This window comes from Pelophylax lessonae (assembly GCF_965119305.1).
Source record: "Pelophylax lessonae genome assembly, chromosome: 2".
NCBI classification, from domain to species: Eukaryota; Metazoa; Chordata; class Amphibia; order Anura; family Ranidae; genus Pelophylax; species Pelophylax lessonae.
The window spans coordinates 541,009,437-541,029,156 of record NC_138769.1 but is presented as its reverse complement, the minus strand read 5'-3'; the positions used below and the strand labels follow the sequence as shown (position 1 = coordinate 541,029,156).

Sequence of the window (19,720 nt, the reverse complement as noted above, 5' to 3'; positions counted from 1 at the left end):
CTAGTACGGGTTTGTAACTAGGAGTCTGAAAGAGAGCCCAAATACTGGATTTATGTGCTGTTGTCGCTGGGTCAAGAAAGGCCAGCCGTTAATAGGCCAGTTCCGCGTGGGACCGCCATACCGACAAACGCCAACTCCTGACTCAGGAGTTGGCGTTTGTCGGTATGGCGGTCCCACGCGGAACTGCCTAACGAATCGAATGAGGCACTGTATATTGATATATTGATATATTCTCACTCCCCTGAAGAAACGGAGCATTGTTGCCCGTGAAACATGTCGGGACTGGTCTGATGTTCATCATTGGACGCATTCATCCTTACCATTTATTTACAGCCTTATGTCTTATGTATTTGCTCCTTTTGTATTTGTATATGTCAAAAAAATATATATATGTATCTATGTTACACTGTTGGTCTTTGATTTTAACGATGTTATGTCAATAAACATTTCTAGTTTTTAATCATGTCTTTATCATTTTGAATTACCTGGTACCTTAAAAGTCCCACCAGCCCTCCCATTTCTCTTCCCACCTCCTTTTGTCTTATAGTTCTCTGTCTCATCCTTCCCCATTTCTTGTCCTTTCCAGTTCCCCTCCCCAGTCCCTCTTCTTTTACTTTCTCTTCCTTGCTTCTCCCATCCCTCTCCCTTCCCCTGCTTCCTTCCTCTCTTCTTTCCCTTCCTTTTCTATACTTTTTCCTTTTTTTTCTTTTTACCCCAGCACTTACCTGCACACTTCAGGTTTTAGCTGTCGGTTTCACCCTTTGGGATATCTTTCCCAGTATAGATTAAAAACAGTATTTTACATTCTCATTGAAACAAAAGGCACCTGATTTAGGAAGAATTAAAATTAAAATACATTTGCTGCATCATGAAAATGTTTTTAATAACTATTTAAATCTTTTAACAAATCAACATAGGAGAAAGCAATTAAAATCTGCAAATTGCTTGATAACCTTTGAAGGTGCACTTGCCACTGATATGTTATTTAAGCAGCCCTTATGTACACTGAACAAAATGACAATTGCACACTCTAAGCCCCTCTAGGTTTCATTAGTACTGTACTCTAAACTCTTGGGCATAAGAGCCGTCATCGGTGCCTAGTGAATGGATGTACTTTACAGATAATGGATGCCTTCACACGGGGTGTCATTAAAAGGTTCATATGAAGTGTTTTAGGATGAGTAGTGTCATGATGAAATGCTGTACAAGGGACTTATCAAGCATTGTACATCAAAGTTGTAAAGTGCCCACGTCCCCGCACGCAGAAGTGAACGCATACATACGTCGTGCCCACATATGTAAAGGACGTTCACTCCACACATGTGAGGTATCACCACGAACGTTAGGGCGAGAGCAACAATTCTAGCCCATGAGCCCCTCTGTTACTCTAAACAGGTAACCTGTAAACTAGGGATCAACCGATATCAGTTTTACGTTGCCGATACCGATATTTTGGCCATCGCATATCATTTATCAATGTACATTTAAAGTTTTGAAAAATAAAGACAAATTTTTGACACAAATCTGGTACTGAACATGTTAATTTTGTTTAATGTTTAATGGCTGGCTTGCTGGCACCCTGTGGTGGGTGGGTGGGTGATTGGCACCCTGTGGTGGGTGGGTGGGTGGGTGGATGGCTGGCACCCTGTGGTAGGTGGCTGGCTGGCACAGGGGCTGTGGGTGGCTGGCTGATACAGGGGCTATGGGTGGCTGGCTGGTACAGGGCCTGTGGGTGGCTGGCTAGCTGGTACAGGGCCTGTGGGTGTGGGTGGCTGGCACCGGGCTGCTCTAGGTGGGTGTATGGCTGTAATTTACTGCCACGAGACTAGTCCCGCCTCCAGACGAGGCTGTCCAAGGCGAGGGAGGCGGCCTAAGAAGGCAGAATGACATCACGAAAATAGCGGCACTATCGGTAACTTCCAGGGCCGATTCCGATAGATCAGGGAAAGTGCATATCGGCCCTCGATATATCGGCCTTGCTAATAATCGGTCGATCCCTACTGTAAACATTTTTAAAGTGTTACCTATGGAGATTTTTAAGTACCAAAGTCTGATGCCATTGTGTGCGCAATTTTAAGCGTGACACGTTAGGCATCTATTTACTCGGCATAACATCTTTCACATTATACAAATCAATTGGGCCAACTTTACTGTTTTTTTCCTTTTTTTTTTTCATGAAACTTTTTTTAAAAAAAAAAGCGTTTGAAAAATTGCTGCACAAATACCGTGTGACATAAAAAGTTGCAATGACTGCCATTTTATTCCCTAGGGTCTCTGCTAAAAATATACATACCCAAAACCCAATACACATACCCAAAAGATACATTATATACCCAAATATATAATATTTGGATGTTCTGAGTTATTTTCTAGCAACAAAATGATGATTTTTACATGTAGGAGCAGAGTGCAAGTGGTTTAAGAAACCCAGAAATACCGGTCTTCGATAATTTGCTGCTTAGGATCCTCCCCATGGCATTTGGTCACATATTCCGAGCTGTCCCTACAGTAGTTCCCCCCCCCCCCCACACACACTTTCCCAGTTCTCCTTTCTACAAACTCCCCCCCCAGCACTCCTCTGTGCTCAAATCCCCACACACACTTTCACACTGCTCTCTGCCCAAATACCCCCTCCCCCTTCTTTTACAGTTCTCCTCTCTCCCTGAACATGAACTTAGTCTCTGGAGCCTGCCACCTCTCCCCCTCCTGTTTTTCCTTCACAGCTCCTTCACCTCTTCCACAGCCCCCCCCTCCCGTTTTTCCTTCACAGACCCCCCTCCCGTTTTTCCTTCACAGCTCCCTCGCCTCTCCCCCCTCCCGTTTTTCCTTCACAGCTCCCTCACCTCTTCTGCAGCCCCCCAGCCCCGTTTTTTCTTTTTAGCTCCCTTACCTTTTCCACTTCCAGTCTATATGGTCTGTGCTGTGCAAGCTTTTTTTTTTGTTTAAAGCTGATCGAGACTTTAGAACTGTAGCTGGGGCGGAGTTTCATGGCTCCTCCGCTCTGTGCTTCAGTGTGAGTAGAGGCAGGGACAGAAGCTGCTTCCTGAATAGCACAGGCAGCTGTACATTGCCGTGCAGGTAACTGAAAAACTCAAGGGCAGCAGGGAGGGGGGGGGGACTTACCTGCTCCTGGCTGACTGGAGACTACTCACGACCGCCGACCACGCTGCTCCTCCTCGCTCTGAGTCTGGCGGCGGGCAGGAACTGGGAAGGTAAGTGAGTCAGAGTGACTGACGCACGCACCGCCCCCAACGTCAGACGGGAGTCCTGAATGATTGGTCCAGGCTGGAGTCTGGACCAATCACAGGACAAGAAGTGTAGAAGTGGGAGTGTCGGGGCGCACTGCTCTGCGCCCCAATGACACCCAGAAGGCTGCCAATCTGCTCTAACCACGTGGGATGCCAACCCCCCCCCCCATAGACTGCAATAGGTCCGGCGCCCCTAGCAGGCTTTAAAAGGTAATTTTTTTTATCCTTGAAGATGCTGATTGGGGGGGGGGGCGGCGCCCCTGCGCCCCCCTGTAGACCAGCCGCCACTGGTCAGCAGTGTATCATCCTTCCCTCCACCACGGTTTGATCATGCTACTAAGCAGGAGACAAATTATTATTGAGGCGTGACAGGACTCGTTTCTGGCAACAAAGTACCATTACCACAGTGGAGGGGCCTGTCAGCACTCCTGTGTATGTATCCCTGGGGAGCATTTGGTGCTGTGGTTGCCAAGTATGGTCGACAGTGCACCGTCCCTCCCACCATCGTTTGGTCATGCTATTCAGCAGGACACACATTTTTAATGAGGCATGAATAAATCGCACTCCTTTCTGGTAGCAGAGCCCCTATATTCATCATAGCCCGGGGGCCTGACAGCACTCCTGTGTAGGCATTTAGGCAGAGTGCTGTACTGTTCTGTCTCAGCTGATCCTTGCTGAACTTGCCAGCCCCATCTGGTCAGTGCCTACACACGAGATTGGTAGCTACAGTGCTGTGCTATAACTCGCCCATAAGAAAACCCATGAATTGGGCTTCAGCCTGAGGTAGAGCTGACAGGCAGCAGAAACAGAAAAAAAAAAAGATGTGCTTTTATTGCATAATGCATCTATGGAGCAGAATAGAACCAAACGCTTTATGCACATGATCACCTAGTTGACTCCACAAGAATCTGTAAATTACGATGAGATGTCATCTGCATTTTAGTGTACCAGTGTACAATCTGAACAAAAGCAAAGGGCATTGGAAATTGAATTTAACTATGTGGCTAGTTAGAAAATGCCACCAGATACAGATCAGATTTCAAAGGTCCTGCTTAGATTCTACAGATCTGCTGTAGGCAAATGCTGAGCAGTCTGTAAGACATGTACAAAAATAGCTAAAACTCTACCTGCTGGCTATAATAATGTATATGTATGTGTATGTATATATATATATATATATATATATATATATATATATATATATATATATATATATATATATATATATATATATATATAGTTTTGCACAGAGCAGCCCAGATCCTCCTCCTCTTGGGTCCTCCGCCTGTGCTCCTGGGCTTTCCCCCCATAGTAAGCTGCTTGGTCTTGGGGAAATTGCGTACGTTTGCTCCCGAGCCACCTCTGTGAGTGACACAGAGCGTGGCTCGGCCCGTCCCCCACTCCCTCCTCACCTGCTGTGATGGACAGCAATGGAAGCCAACGGCGCCCACTGCTGTGTATCAGCCAATGAGGTAAAGACCCAAGAGAGCTTCTGCTCTCGTAAATAATATTGCTGGATCAGGCTCAGGTGGGGGAGGGGAGCTGCACACTGAAAGGAGTTGTAAAGTCAGAAGGTTTTTTATCTTCATCAATTCTATGCATTAAGATAAAAAGCCTACTGTGTGTAGCAGGCTCCCCAGCACCCCCTAATACTTACCCAAGCCCTATCTCTTTTTAGTGATGTCCACGAGTCCCTCGGCCGTCTGGGACTCTCCCTCCTGATTGGCTGAGACACAGTAGCGCCATTGGCTCCCACGGCTGTCAAAGTCAGTTAGCCAATCAGGAGAGAGAGAGGTTGGAGCCGAACGACAGCTCCGTGTCTGAATGGACACACTGAGCTGCAGCTCAGCTGCCCCATAGCAAGCTGCTTGCTGGGGGGGGGGGTGCACTCGACAGGAGGGAAGGGCCAAGAGCAGTGAAGAGGGACCCAAGGAGAGGAGGATCTTCTTGGGTCCCTCTTTACAATCACTTGAAGATTTTTTACCTTCATGCATAGAATGCATGAGGGTAAAAAATCTTCAGCCTTTAGAACCACTTTAGAGAGTAACTTCACTATTGTGGGGAAAAGAATTAGCAAATTAAGAAAAAATAACAGGAGTATACAATTGTGACATAAGTCAAATTGTAATTGAATGTTATATAAAAATACCTTTCCTTGTCAATCTGCAGCCGCTGTTATTTTCTGAAAATGCAATGCAATATGGCTACCTGGGCGAGTTCTGTACACAGAATGTGTAATGAACACACCCCAGAAACATTTCCTGCTCACTGACTTTCCCAGAAGTCTGAACTAAGATACAAGTCAGATTTCTGGCATCCTCTGCAACAAAAATGTCATTTTTAGTGAGATACTCCCAACAGGAAATCATGTCTAAAGGGATTCAGGCAGAGCGGATTTCCTCTTAAGGGCCCTGCAGGTGCAGCAGCTGATTGATAATTATGAAACCACTCCCATGAGACTGACACAGAGCACAGAGGAATAAACAGGGATTTCTTTAGAACAAAAAAGGTAGGAATCTGGAACAAAGTTTGTTAAAATCCTTGCAATGTACATAAAACACCAGGAGGGAAATAATTTTTTCTCAACAAAAGTGGAGTTACGCTTTAAAAGGTGAACTTAGCCTTTAAGGCTAGTTACCTGGCACTCAAAAATGCTTGTTTTCTATCAGAACCCCAAAAGAAAATATTTTTAGTGGTCAGCATAGTAATGATGATAGAATGACAGAGTTTAACTAAATAAATGAAAGCAGAGAAAGCAAAAAAAAAAAAAAGAAAACACAAATTCACAAGTTTTGAACAGCTTACCTTATATTAACAACATGGCCAATATTCTTCATAGCAGACATTAAGATTTCAGTGGTAAGGCTTTCTGCAAAGCTGACCCCATCGTGTCCAATACCACTATCACCCGCCAAACTTGTGCTGCTGAGTTCACGTTCTGCTTTCTCAATAGCTGCACTCACTATTTTATCGGCAAACATTGCTCTTTTATCAAGATCTATTTGAATTTTGGGGATGTTCAGATGAAAAAGTCTTGATTTTTGACCAGTATTTTGCTTCGGCTTTGCAGACTGTTTAATTTTCCTGGATACATCGTGTCCTAGTAAGAAGTGACAGGATGACAAAGGGATTCCTTGCTGTTCTTTTGCACTACATAACCTGCAAGCAGTTCCATAAGAATGTACAAGTTTTGTGGCATTCGAGTCTTTGTCAGTTTTCCTTCGGTTTTCCATCGCTTGAAGCCTTGCCCGCTCCAAGCTGAATTCTAAAGTGCTATCTACAACCTTGCAGGCATATTGTTCAATAGCTTGTACAAAACTTTCACTATAACCATTATCATTCAAACTACCTGTGCTGTGATAGAGCTTCTGTTTACAAGAGAAATTTAAAGGTGTCTTGGGAAATGAGGTTTTGACAACTTCTCCATTGACATAATCGTTTTTGGATTTTGTATAGAGACAGGAATCAGTTAATGATTTGGGAAGAGAAGCAGCAGACATTTTTAATCTTTTCTTTACATCACATGTTATGGTGTTAGCAAGAGATTCTGCAAAATGAACCAGCCTATTAAACTCTGCTTTATGTGCGGAGTTCTCAGCGAAAGAAGGGAGGATAAAGTTATTTTGTCTTCGATTGTCTTTACCTGCATGGTGAGTTCTACCCAACAGTCTGAATATGTCCTTGTTACTACTTGCTTCAGGTTTCGTTCTGGGAATTTTTTTCCTATTGCACTTTGACTTAATGGTCTTAGAGGCCTGCTGCAAGCCAGACTTTATAGCTCTATAAGCTAATCTACCTGCATATTGATCCAGTATTAACTCGCTACTCCCTCCTTCCATTTTTAGAACCCGTATGAGGTGGTCAGCATACTCTTCAGTTACACTTTCACAGCTTGGAAATTTTGAAGTCAAACCTGCACCACCATAATGGTGAGGCAGGGGAAGAGTTGCTGCATCTGAAGATTTAAAGCTTGTGGAATAATGAGCTCTTTCTTTGGGTCTACAATCTTTATCAGATTTTTGAGAACTGCTATATTCCAGGTCACAGCTTGAGTTCTTTCTGCTGCCTAGCACTTCCTTTGCATCACTGATGACTTCACCAGCAACACAGTTCGCATATGAACATAGGGTTTCTAAAAGTTCCTCTGTAATATTTCTCATGTAGGCCGGGTATCCCCATTTATCACTCAGTATGCTTAACTGTGACCTGTTCTTCATTGGTGGTCCTTGGACAGACTCCTCGGTTAATGAATAAGCAGCCATGTCAGTAGCAATGGATATGATGTTACTTGACATATATTCAGCATATCTACAAGTTTCTTCAGATACCTCATACTCTTCAAAACTCTCATCACTACTGGAACTTTCGACCTCTTCTGAGAGAGACCTCATAAGCTTAAGCATAAAGTCATCCTTTTTCAAACCATTATGTTCATAAGCAGACAAATGGGGTGTAGATGGTGGGGTGGCAGGATAGAACTCTTTTGCCAGTTGCCCCTTTAATTTTTTACTTAGCTTTCTCATGCTTCTCTCAGGACTTATGTCAAAGGACATTAGAGGTGTAGAAGGTGGCGTGCCAGGCAGTAAGGTCACATTTGAACCTTTATAGGAACTCCTATCCTCCATAAAGAAATCCTCACCGCAATTGCACATCACAGAGGAAAAGCTATTGATATGAGGAAGACAACTTTGAAGGCCAAACAATGGGAGGTCTGTGGCTTCATTGCTTTCTACATTTCTTCTTGCAGTTAAACCTCCCAAACTGGCTTTATTGTTACCATTATTTGAATTACCTAGAAGGGCAATGGTTGCAGGTTTATTGGCAGACCCAGACTTACTGTCTCTTGCAGAAGGTTTTGCAGTAAAGCAAGGATTCCAAGAGGCATGTTCCACTTGAGCACAGCTATTTGTATGATAGCCAACCAAATTAACAGAGATATCTTGGTTAGATGTACTTGCGCAACATCTATTTGATAGAGATTGTGAATTTTTTCCACTTGGATGCCTACAAGAACATTTAGCTAACTCATCTGAAAATTGATGCTGTGAGCAACCACCTCCTAATGAAAGGTGTTTAGGAGGGATCTCAATTATTCTTTTGGTCATCATTTCAGCATAATCTTCCACAGCTCTGGATGATTTAATAACATCATATGCTTCATTAACAATCATATCCACCATAGTCACTGACAACGGTTTTACTCCATCCACTTCCTCCTTTACAAAGTCTACATATCTTTGCTCTTGACAGCTATTGTTTGTACAACTACTGGATGAAGAAAAAATGGCTTTGTCGTCAGATGGTAGTTCATCAAAGTCTTTTCTCGAGAAATGATAATTGTCTGCATTATTAATGCACAGATTATTAGTGGAAAGTTCTTTGTGGTCATTGGAAAGTGAATGCTGGCTTAGCACTTTTGCTGCTACAGGCACTGGAACAGAACTCATAAGACCAGATGTAAACAGTAAAGCATAGTGAACAGTGAAGTCTCTCTTGGACTCAGGTGGAGCAGGTGAGGCTAAATTAGGTACAGAAGGACTAAGACAAGAGGATGAAGATTGAGTTGACTGATTAATTCCTTCGGAACCTACGTATTTCAGGTTGTCCATGGAAACACTTATAGCAGCTTCTGTGGTGAAAGTCACATTCACTTGGGATAGTTCAATAAAGGCCTCCTGAATTACAGATTCTGATAAATCCTTAGCATACGAACTTACTACAACATCTTCATAATCAAAATACTGTGCATCAGAAGACACATTTGGAGTAGGTGGGTGAGAGAACTGGCATACTTCCATAATACCTTCAAAAACAAGTTCTTCTGCAAGGTCTGCAGCAAAACGTGTAATTGCATTGGTAACCATTTGTTTCTTTATATAGCGGAGTTCTTGCAAAGCACTTGTCATAACTTCACTTACCATAAGATTTGCTAAGCCATTAATAGCACGTTTCTTAATTGAAAACGCCTGTCTCCTACCAATTTCATAGAAAGCCATTTGAAACACATATGATGTTAGCCTTGCTGCTAGGTGGCACAATGCACTAGTACAAGAAGAAACCCCTCTTTGTAAGTCTTTAAATGCACTTCCAAAGCTTTTTTCCACCAGATCTGCAGCAAATTTCTGAATTCCTCCTTTAATGGATTTATGCTTTGTCCTAATTTTTCGTTCAGACTCTTTATTATTCGATTTGCGTTTGAACTTTGTAACTTTCTCAGGTTGTTTTTTCAAAGGCTCAGAGGATGGTTTAGTCTTTAACACAGAATCAAACATGTCAGCACATACACGGTTTGCATAATTGCTAAAAGCAACATAAGAATTTTCCTTACAAGATGCAGCCTGATTTTGGCTTCCTGCTTGAACTGACCCATCTGAGCTTATAGCAATTCCAGGTGGGCTAAAAGCAGATGATCTAATGGGACTAAATAAGGATCCATTATCCTCAGCACCTGTCTTTGCCGGGCGTGGAGATTCTGGTACATCAACTGTACTACTAAACGGAGACTCTGCTTTACGAGGGGTTGGTTTTCTTATACTAGCTGACAGTGTGGGGCGATCAAACTTAAATTTTTGTGGATTCATGCAGACTGTGCTTACACTTACTTTTGCATTTTTTCTTTTCTTAGGAGGACTGTCTAGAATAGGCTTCTTATTAACCTGCAAATTGTCTTCTAAATATGGATCCAGCTCATCAAAACGATCAAAGCTATCAAAAAACTCACTTAATTCTGAATCCGAGTCCTCAACACCATTTTTCCCAACTGGAATCTTAGGAAGGCTAAGTTTTGCTCTTAAGCTTTTCTGATACCCTTCTTCATCTAAGAAAATAATAGGACTTGGACTAGAGCATTCCGACTCAGAGGTTTCTGTAGGAGATGGAGAAAACGTGTTTTTGTCTTGGCCATTTGTATGCTTCCATGCATCACATGATGTGCTGCCAGTATTTTTAGCCAATGACGAATAATCCTGATGTCCCAAGTAACTCATTAGCACTGTAGACTTGATAGATGATCTACGACGCACAGAACTAAAGATGATTTTTGTACCACGGATGTCTAGGCAGTGAGGAGACTGTGTCTGAGAGGCAGCATCACGTTGATTTGTTGAGGATCCCCACTGCATTCCTAAAAGAGAAAAAAAATCTTAGGTTTTGTTTATAAAATTTAGTTTAAAAACACAAAAAACATTAAGGACTCCATTAAGAACACTTGCACACAAATTCACACAACTAGCACCTAGCACTCACACATTCACACAAGTGAATCCCAAGGTCAAGTTCACCTTTTCAGGCAGAATTTCACCTTTCATGGTTAATATAAGCCTTTTCTAATGTTTTTTTTGTGCCCAAACCAATGTGCTTATTTCTCACATACCTAGCTCATGACAGCTTTAAATCTGCCCCTTTCTGTTCAAAATTTTAAAAAGGTCATCACTTCTTGTATTATCTTGTAAACACAAATTCATGCAGTTATATATTTACTTTTGGCTTATTAAATGTGGTGAAGCTTCACTTTTAAAAGAATAGCAAATCAGGTGCAAGGGAAAAAAAAAAAATGTGACTTACCGGTAAACTATTACCAGTAGTCTTCCAGGATAGCCTTTAACCTGCTGCAGACCGGCTCACATACATTTACTGCAGGGGGGCGGCGGCTCCTGTGCGCAGAACCAGGTACAGGTACGTCATTCTGCTTTTCCAGGTCTGGGGCACGCGCGCTGTGGGCGACCCGCTTCCACTGCGATTGGACACAGCAAGAGCCAAACAATAGATCGCACCTGGCGATAGTTCAGAAGGGCGGTCTGCCTATGTAAACAAGGCACATAACCATTCTGTGACAAGGGAAGGCTGTTAACTGGTGTTCCTACAAAGCAGGAACATGGATCTTTGCCTTCCCACAGAAAAAGCACCCCCACACAGTTAGCAAGCACTCCTGAGGAACACATTTAACCCTTTGATCGCCCCAGATTTTAACCCTGTTTCCTGCCAGTGTCATTAGTACAGTGACAGTGCATATTTTTAGTCACAGTTCCACTATAAGTCGCTGATCACCACCATTACTAGTAAAAAAATTAAATTGACATAAAACCCAAGGTTTTTAGATGCTAAAACGTTTACCCAAACCAATCAATATATGCTTATTGGGATTTTTTTTTTACCAAAAACATGTAGCAGAATACATACTGACCTAAATTGACGAAGAAATTAGATTTTTTAAATTTTTTTATTGGATAGGTTTTATAGCAGAAAGTATGAAAATGGGATTTTTGACTTACCCTGAAATCCATTTCTCTGATATTCATTGACAGACACAGCTCCTGATCTTCATAACCATTGGGTTATACTGCTCCCTACAGGAGTAGGACACTAGGCAGAAAAAAAAAAAAAAAAAGTCTGACTATGCCTATGGGTAGGGGTATACTCCCTCTCTCTGCTATAGGTACTCCGTTTTGTACAACCAGTGTTTAGAAGAAATAGAAACCACAGAGGAGTGGGTGCTGTGTCCACCAATGAACATCAGATAAATGGATTTTACGGTAAGTCAAAAATCCCATTTTCTCTTTCATTCATTGACAGACACAGCTTCTGATCTTCATAACCATTGGGACATCCCAAAGCAGTGTTAAACATGAGGGGTCGGATTCAGTCTGGGGATGTCTCCATTATTTTAGTTCTATGTTCTAATCCAGCTGTAATGTAATGTTTTTTGTATCCTGCACCTTTTATGGATGGAAGGGCGACTGGGGGTGGGCTGCTCCGCTCCAGTCGCCTCAGGGCCCTATTACTCCGTTCTGTTGAATGCGCTGCCTAGGGGTTGGGGGGAAGGGGGGGGCAGGTGGGGTGGGTTATATTTGGGTGTTATGCCGTCCCGCCTCTACCAGGGACTGGTATTTGTTATTGTCTGTATTTTTCTTGTTGCAATACTCAATAAAAATAATTTTTCAAAAAAAAAAAAACATGAGGGGTGGGAACAGCGAAAAAGAAATTCCCAAGACTTAAAGCCACCAGGTAAACAGGAGCTTAAATAAAACAACTGGAGCTCATCTGAAAAAAACAGTACACCCTCAAAGAGGAAAAGAGGACCAGGTCCTCTAAACAGTAGCCTGCAAAACCTTGCGGCCAAAAGGAAGCATCCGCAGATACCAACACATCCACTTTATAGAACTTTGTGAAAGTGTGCACGGACTACCAGGCTGCCGCCTTGCAAACCTGCGTCATTGACGCCTGATGAAGGAAGGCCCAGGAAGCACTGAGCACCCAAGTAGAGTGCACCTTGACAGGGAAAGGAGGAACCTGACCCCTGATGGAATAGACCTGGATCACCGTCTGTCTGAACCATCGGGAAATGGTCGCAAAGAAAGTAGATAACCCTTTCCAAGGCCCATCGGTGAGCACAAATAGTGAGTCTGACTTCATAAAAGACTCCGTAGCTGACAGGTATATCTTAATTGCCCGGACCACATCCAAAGCATGCAAGGCAATTTTCTTTGCATGTTTTGGCCTTGGATGCAGGGAAGGCAACACAATGTCTTCATTCAAATGAAAATCAGGAGACAACCTTTGGAAGGATAGGATAGAAGAACCACCTTATATCTGTGAACCACCAAGTAAGGTGTAGGATATGATAACGCCGCCAATTCCGACACCCGAAGATTCTCAAAAGGAGGATTATGGAGGAGAGAGCACCAAATTAAGGTCCCAAGGTGGAGATTGCACTGGAGGGACCAAGTGCCTAACTCCCTGAAGGAAATTATGCACCAAGGAGTATGTGGCCAAGGGCCATTGAAAGAAGACCACTAAGGCCGACACCTGACCCTTAATAGTACTCAAGGTCAGTTTCTGCTCAATCCCCCGTTGAAGGAAGGTCAAGATCCAAGCCAGCGAGAAAGAGAGAGGATGAACCCCAAAAGACTCGCACCACGCAATGTACAACTTCCACATTCAATGGTAGATCTTCCTCAAATTCGATTTCCTAGCTTTTAACAGCGTCAGAATCACCGACGCAGACATACATACCTCTATCCATCAGCACTTGGTGTTCAACAGCCAAGCTGTCAAAGCCAGCAACTGTGAAGCAGGATGGAAGATTGGACGTTCGGACAGCAGATCCTCCCTGAGAGGAAGCTTCCAAGGAACATCAGCGACCAACTGCACCAGTTTAGCGCACTAAGCCCGGCGAGGCCAGTCCGGAGCCACTGAGATGACCGGAATCCCTTCTTCATCAATCCTGCTTAGAAGAAGTCGGAGCCACAAACAAGCTGTGATTGAGCCACAAACCTCTGCACCTTTCTGTTGAGCCGAGACACCAAAATATCCATCTAAGGGATGCCCTACTAGAGACACATTGAATGAAACACCTCCGGATGAAGGACTATTCCCCTTGGTCCAACGCCGGCTGACTGAGGCAATCCGCCTGCCAATTTTCCACCCCGGGAATGTGTATGGCGGAGAGGGCCGGAACGAACTGTTCTGCCCACCTTAGAATGCCGGCTATCTCCAGGGCCGCCAGGACACTTCTTGTGCCCCCCTGGTGATTGACATAAGCCACGGCTGTGGCACTGTCCAAATAAATGCGCACTGGACGACTCTAAAGACGATTTGTCAAATGATTCAGACACAGTCTGATCGCTTGGAATTCCAAGACATTGATCGGGAGTCTGGACTCTTCCAGTGTCCAGATTCCCTGAACAGATTGCTTTCCGAGGACACCTCCCCAGCCGGATAGGCTGGCATCTGTGGTGACTATTGTCCAATACAAGGGGAGGAAATCATTTCCCAGCCGAAGCGCCAGAGAAAGAAGCCATATCAGGGACTCCTTCGTGCCCCAAATAAGCCCGATCTGATTGGCCACGAGACTGCGAAGTCTTGTCCCATTTGGCCAGAATCTTCCTTTGCAGGGACCTTGTATGGAACTGCACAAACAGAACTGCCTCAAAAAGGTAAACACCATCAGGCTCAGCACCTGCATGCAAATCCAGAGGGATGACCATCTGCTGGACAGCAGGATTCGAATTGCAGCCTGCAATTTCTGGAGTTTGTCCAAAGGAAGGAGCACTCTGGCTACGGCGGAGTCCAGAGTCAGGCCCACATAGTCCAGCTTTGTGGACAGAACCAGGGCAGACTTCTGAAAGTTCAGAATCGAGCTGAACTTCCTCAGAGTTCGTATGGTGATTTCCAGATTTTCCACCAGAGCAGGAGACTCTGCTCACAGAAGGAGGTAGTCCAAGTAGCATAGTACCACTATCCCCAGTTGGCGTAACAATGCTAGAACTGGGAACAACACTTTTGTGAAGAGCGGAGGAGCAGAGGCGAGACCAAAGGGTAACGCCACAAACTAATAATGCTCCTCTCCCGAGGCAAATCGGAGAAAGCGCTGGTGACTGACATATATTGGAATGTGAAGGTAAGCATCCTTTATGTCAACAGAAGCAAGAAAATCCCCCTGACACAGGGATGCAACCACCATGCAAATGGACTCCATTCTGAACTTCTGCACCTACAAAAAGCAGCTCAGCGCCTTGAGGTCCAGGATTGGACACACCTTGCCTTTTCCTGGGTATTGTAAATAGGTTTGAGTATAAACCCTAAAAATGTTCAAAAGCAGGAACCGGGACAATCGACCCTTGAAGTAACATGTCTTGTACCTCCCCAATCAGATCCAGTAAGCGGTCCGGGGACAGGCGCAAGTTGGAAGGAAAGAACCTTGCCGGGGAACAAGAGCGATACTCAATCTTGTAGCCGGACCAAATTACTTCGTAGACCCAGAGGTCTTGTACCAAGGAAGTCCACGGGTCTGGAAACCAGCACCCCACCCCTGATACGGTATGCAGGTGCTCCTTCATGCTGAAGCAGCCTTGTCCGCGGGTCTGGAGAGGGCCGCTCTCGGCTTGCCAGACCAGGTTCGTTTAGATCCTCCACAGGAGGCTCTAAAAGGCTTCGAGCTCTTGTCAGTTGACCCCGAGGGATTAAAAAACCTATGAGCCGTTAAGGTGGGCCCACATCTACAACGGGGGTCCTTGCCCTTAGTAGCCTGTGGAAGATACTCTTCCCCCCTGTGAGACCTTTAATGATGTCATCCAGGGTAGCTCCAAACAGGCGATCCCCTTAAAAGGGGAGATCAGTCAAGGCCTTTTTAGAAGTCTGGTCCGCAGACCAGGATTTGAGCCAAAAGACAAACAAAGAGCCGAGCCACATCCAAAGATAAACTGCATCACAGAAACTGCAGCCCCTGGACCAGCTAGTCCATCAGCTAAGCAAGGGCAGGGGGAGCAGTGCTCCTTCCAGGTCACGGTGTAAAAGCTTAGCCCACTCAGTCAGTTTGCAACACCAGGGCAATGGTGAATACCAGCCTCAGTCCTGAACCAGCCTCCGCCTTCTTTTCAGCCGGGTCCTTGAAGGCCGGGGACTCTTCAACCGGAATCATGATTGTCTTGTTTAATCTGGAACCCGGGGGTCCACCACTGGTGGAACAGTCCACTTCTTAATAAGGGGCTCCTCATAAGAATATCCCAAGGAGACGCTTTGGTCGTTCCCACGCTTTAGCGATAATTCTGTCAAAATAGGCGGGGAAAGGTAACACCTTTGCCACTCTGGAAGGCTTAGTGCCAAAGAGAACCTGCCCCTCCGTCACAGCTGTGTCCATCTTTAAGGTCTCATGCACAGTTACAAGCAGTGCTTCCACCAGTGCCTTTTCCTGTGTGGTTGCCAATGTGGAGGAATTATCCTATCTGAGGATTCCGGGTGCGTGGTCGAAGACCGAGCAAGGTGACCCACATCCGTGGTGGCCAAGTCAAATTTAGGATCTGATGAGACAGATGAAGCAGGGGAAAGAAGGGTGCGCAGCCTTTAGAGAGGGGATCAGGTGGGGAGCTGTGCTCCAAAAACTCCATGAGTCACGAGGGGGACCCCACAAAAAGTGAAAAACACTGCAAAGGGATAACCCCCACTGCACTGGCAGCACCACTTGGTCGCCAGGCACAAAGCACCATGCGATCCTCAGCAGAGAGGGTGAGGACCCCACCAAACTCACCAGCCAGCAGAAACAGGCATCTGCAGCCACCAGGATTATCTGCACTCCACATGAAGCAATCAGATCCAGGAGTCAGCACCAGCGGATGAGGAGGGGCTCCCACCGCCAAAATCATCGCCCAAAGCGATCCACAGTCATGGCCGGCGTCATTTTCAATGGTAAGCCACCGCAAAATGGCAGCCAGACTACACAAACATGGCCGCTGTACATTGCACACACAAGGCTACAGCAAAATGTGGCACCACGAAGCTCAGAGGGACTTGGGAGGGATCCCTAGGCCTCAATAACAAACCCAGACAGGACGGGGGCCTTGGCAGGAGCCCCCACCAGGTACAACCCACCCCGCCCCCCACACACACACAGCCGATCGTCCAGTCGCCAGCGGCGCACCCACCCGCACAGCTAGCATAGCGCCCTGTCCCCACCCCAGGAGGTGGACCAGACCACCCAAACAGCTCCAGCATACGTGGAGGGGGGGTAGGATGGGGGGACAGATGAAGGTGGGTGCCTTACAGGAAAGAGGGAAACCCAGGGGTCCGACTGTCCCAGGGGCCCACGTCCACCCCAAAACCCTCCAGGGGGAGGGAGGACAGCTATTTACCATACCAGGAACGAGGCGGGCACCGCTCCAGACAGAATTCCTCGCCATCAAAATGGGGGGTCTGTCGGCCAGGAGGAATTCTGCGACTCGGACCAGTCATATGCCACCTTGCGAGGCGTTTAACTCGCAGGCCATCCCCCATCCGGTGGGGCTATGTTGCGGCTGACCTAGTGTGGAGCTTAGGTCTACATGCGCTCTCTGACCAGACTGGGGTGACCACTGGATCTAGATTATTCAGCCCATTGCCCAGTCTGGCAGTTGATTGTAGATCTCACAGGATAAAACAAGCAGAAATTTTTTTATCTAAAGAAAAAATTGCCAGGACCAGAAATCCCAGCAAGGAACTAGGTCCTTACTCCTGACTAGGCAGAAAAAACTGAGTGAAAAGGAAACTGGGAGAGTCCCAGCAAAAGAAGTTCTATTTAGGAGGAAGGGGGCATGTCAAATCGCGGTATATTCAAAAATGCTTTACTGTTGCAAAAATGTAAAAATTACCACACATCAAAAAACATAAAAAACTGAGTACCTATAGAAGAGAGAGGGAGTCTACCCGCTGGGACTGCCCATAGGTGTAGTCAAACTTTTTCTGCCTAGTGTCTAACTCCTGTAGGGGGCAGTATAACCCAATGGTTAAGACGATCAGGAGCTGTGTCAGTCAATGAACGAAAGAGAAAATGGAAAATTTCCTATCAAATACCGTAATTTTCCTTTCCTGATGGACTCCGTGGCATCATACCTATGGGTAGCTCCGCCTCCTCTCCTACCCTATAGGATCCCAGTCCCATACATTTTTGCTCCGTGCCAGGAGCAGTGTTCCGCGACTAACCTACTCCAGCACTCCTGCTGCGATGGAGTCCATCAGGAAAAGAAAATACGGTAAGTATTTGATAGAAAATGTTCAGTTTTCCTGACAGACTCCATAGCAACATACGTACGGGAAATAACTAGCCATACCCACCCGGGTGGGCAACTTCTGGTCAAACACAAAATGGTTTAATTTGCCCCATCAACTGACAAAATTTTCAAAATTAACAGAGGACAAAGAGGCTGGTTCGACGCAGTAATGTGTCAAAATGTATTGATCGAGGACCACGAGGCCGCTTTACAGATCACTTCAGGCACAACATGCCAGGAGGCCGCCCATGATGTAGAGATCCCTCTGGTGGAGTGAGCAGTCACCGCCTCCGGAGGTGCCAGGCCCTTGGCTCTATAGGCCCACTGGATGGTCTGAACTATCCAAGTCGCAATTGATCTTGAAGAGGCATGCCGGCCTTTGTTTTTCCCATAGAAGAGAATGAATAGATGATCATACTGACGGAAAGGAGCCGTGACTTTCAAATAAAGTTGCAAGACTTCACCCACATCCAGGGGACGAGCGCTAAGGTTGCCAGGAGATCTGAATGTTGGCAGGACAACTTCCTGGTTGACATGGAAAACTGAGTACACCTTAGGGTTTGAACCCAACATAGGAACTAATACTACCAGTTAAGAATTGCTCCTTGCATCCTAAAGCACTGATTTCGGAGACCCTTTTGGCCGACGTGATGGAAACCGTTTTCAGAGAGAGGTTTTTGATAAAGAGCGGATCTACATGCTCCAGTTTGGTCAGTGAAAGAAAGTCCAGGACCAACAGAAGGTCCCACTTGGGAAACCTGGGTTTCCTAGGAGGTCTAACTCTAGTAGCCCCTCTGAAGAACTGGCGTACAAGGGGATGTTTGGCCCAGGAAGTACCGGTGAAGGCGGAGATGGTCGAGACCTGGACGCGAAGGGTAAGTCTAGGCCTGACTGGAGAAATCCGAGGATGTCTTACATTTTTAACGTTTAATAATGTAGAAGTAGCTCTGCTTGTACAATCTAGGGTCTCCAATCTTTCCTTCTCAAGGACCAGGCCATCAGATGCAGCTGTGCCAAAGAGGGATGTAACACAGGGCCCTGAGACAGGAGATCTGGTCTGGAGGGCAGGGGAACCGGGTTCCGAAAACTCAGCTGCAGTAATAGGGGAAACCACAGCCTCTTCGGCCAGAACGGAAGCACCACCACGATTTCCACTTTCCCCATTCTGAGTCTCCGCAGGAACTTGAAGATGACAGAAACCGGGGGAAAAGCATATGCTTTGTGGAATTTCCACCAGTCCGTCAGGGAGTCCACTCCGAAGGCCTGAGGACAACGCCATCTCGTGTAGAACCTCTTCAGTTTGACGTTGCACGGGGAGGCAAACAAGTCCACTTCTGGAAGGATCCCTAAAGATATGACTCACCTGAAAACTTCTGGATAGAGGGACCATTCGTTGGTTGGTCAAATGGCTGCCCTGAGGATCTGCTCTGGGGTGGCACCAGCTTTTTCTGCCCAGGAAGTGCTAATGCTCTGATAAATGAGTGTTGAAGAAATGTGGACGATCTACAGTATGTCCACTTTGCTACAATGTAAAGTAGTGAGTGAACAGCTTGTATAACAGTGTAAACTGTCCCCTCAAAATAACTCAACACACAGCCATCAATGTCCAAACTGCTGGCAACAAAAGTGTGTACACCCCTAAGTAAAAATGTCCAAATTGGGCCCAAAGTGTAAATCTTTTGTGTGGCCACCATTATTTTCCAGCACTGCCTTAACCCTCTTGGGCATGGAGTTTACCGGAGCTTTTAAGGTTGCCACTGGAGTCCTCTTCCACTGCTCCATGATGACATCACGGAGCTGGTGGATGTTAGAGACCTTGCGCTCCTCCACCTTCTGTTTCAGAATGCCCCATAGATGCTCAATGGGGTTTAGGTCTGGAGACATGCTTGGCCAGTCCATCACCTTTAGGCTCCATTCACATCTGGGCGTTTTTGAGTGTTTTTCAGCTCCAAA

The 19,720-nt window shown here is 45.6% G+C and overlaps 1 protein-coding gene across 1 annotated transcript in view; it reads right to left on the bottom strand.

Moving 5' to 3' along the window:
* Nucleotides 1-19,720, bottom strand: part of AKAP11 (A-kinase anchoring protein 11) — a 189,068-nt gene that overhangs the window by 61,370 nt on the left and 107,978 nt on the right. The window contains exon 7 of the mRNA XM_082244878.1: nt 6,054-10,371. Coding sequence (XP_082101004.1) covers nt 6,054-10,371 — 4,318 coding nt within the window. The remainder of the gene's footprint in view (nt 1-6,053; nt 10,372-19,720) is intronic.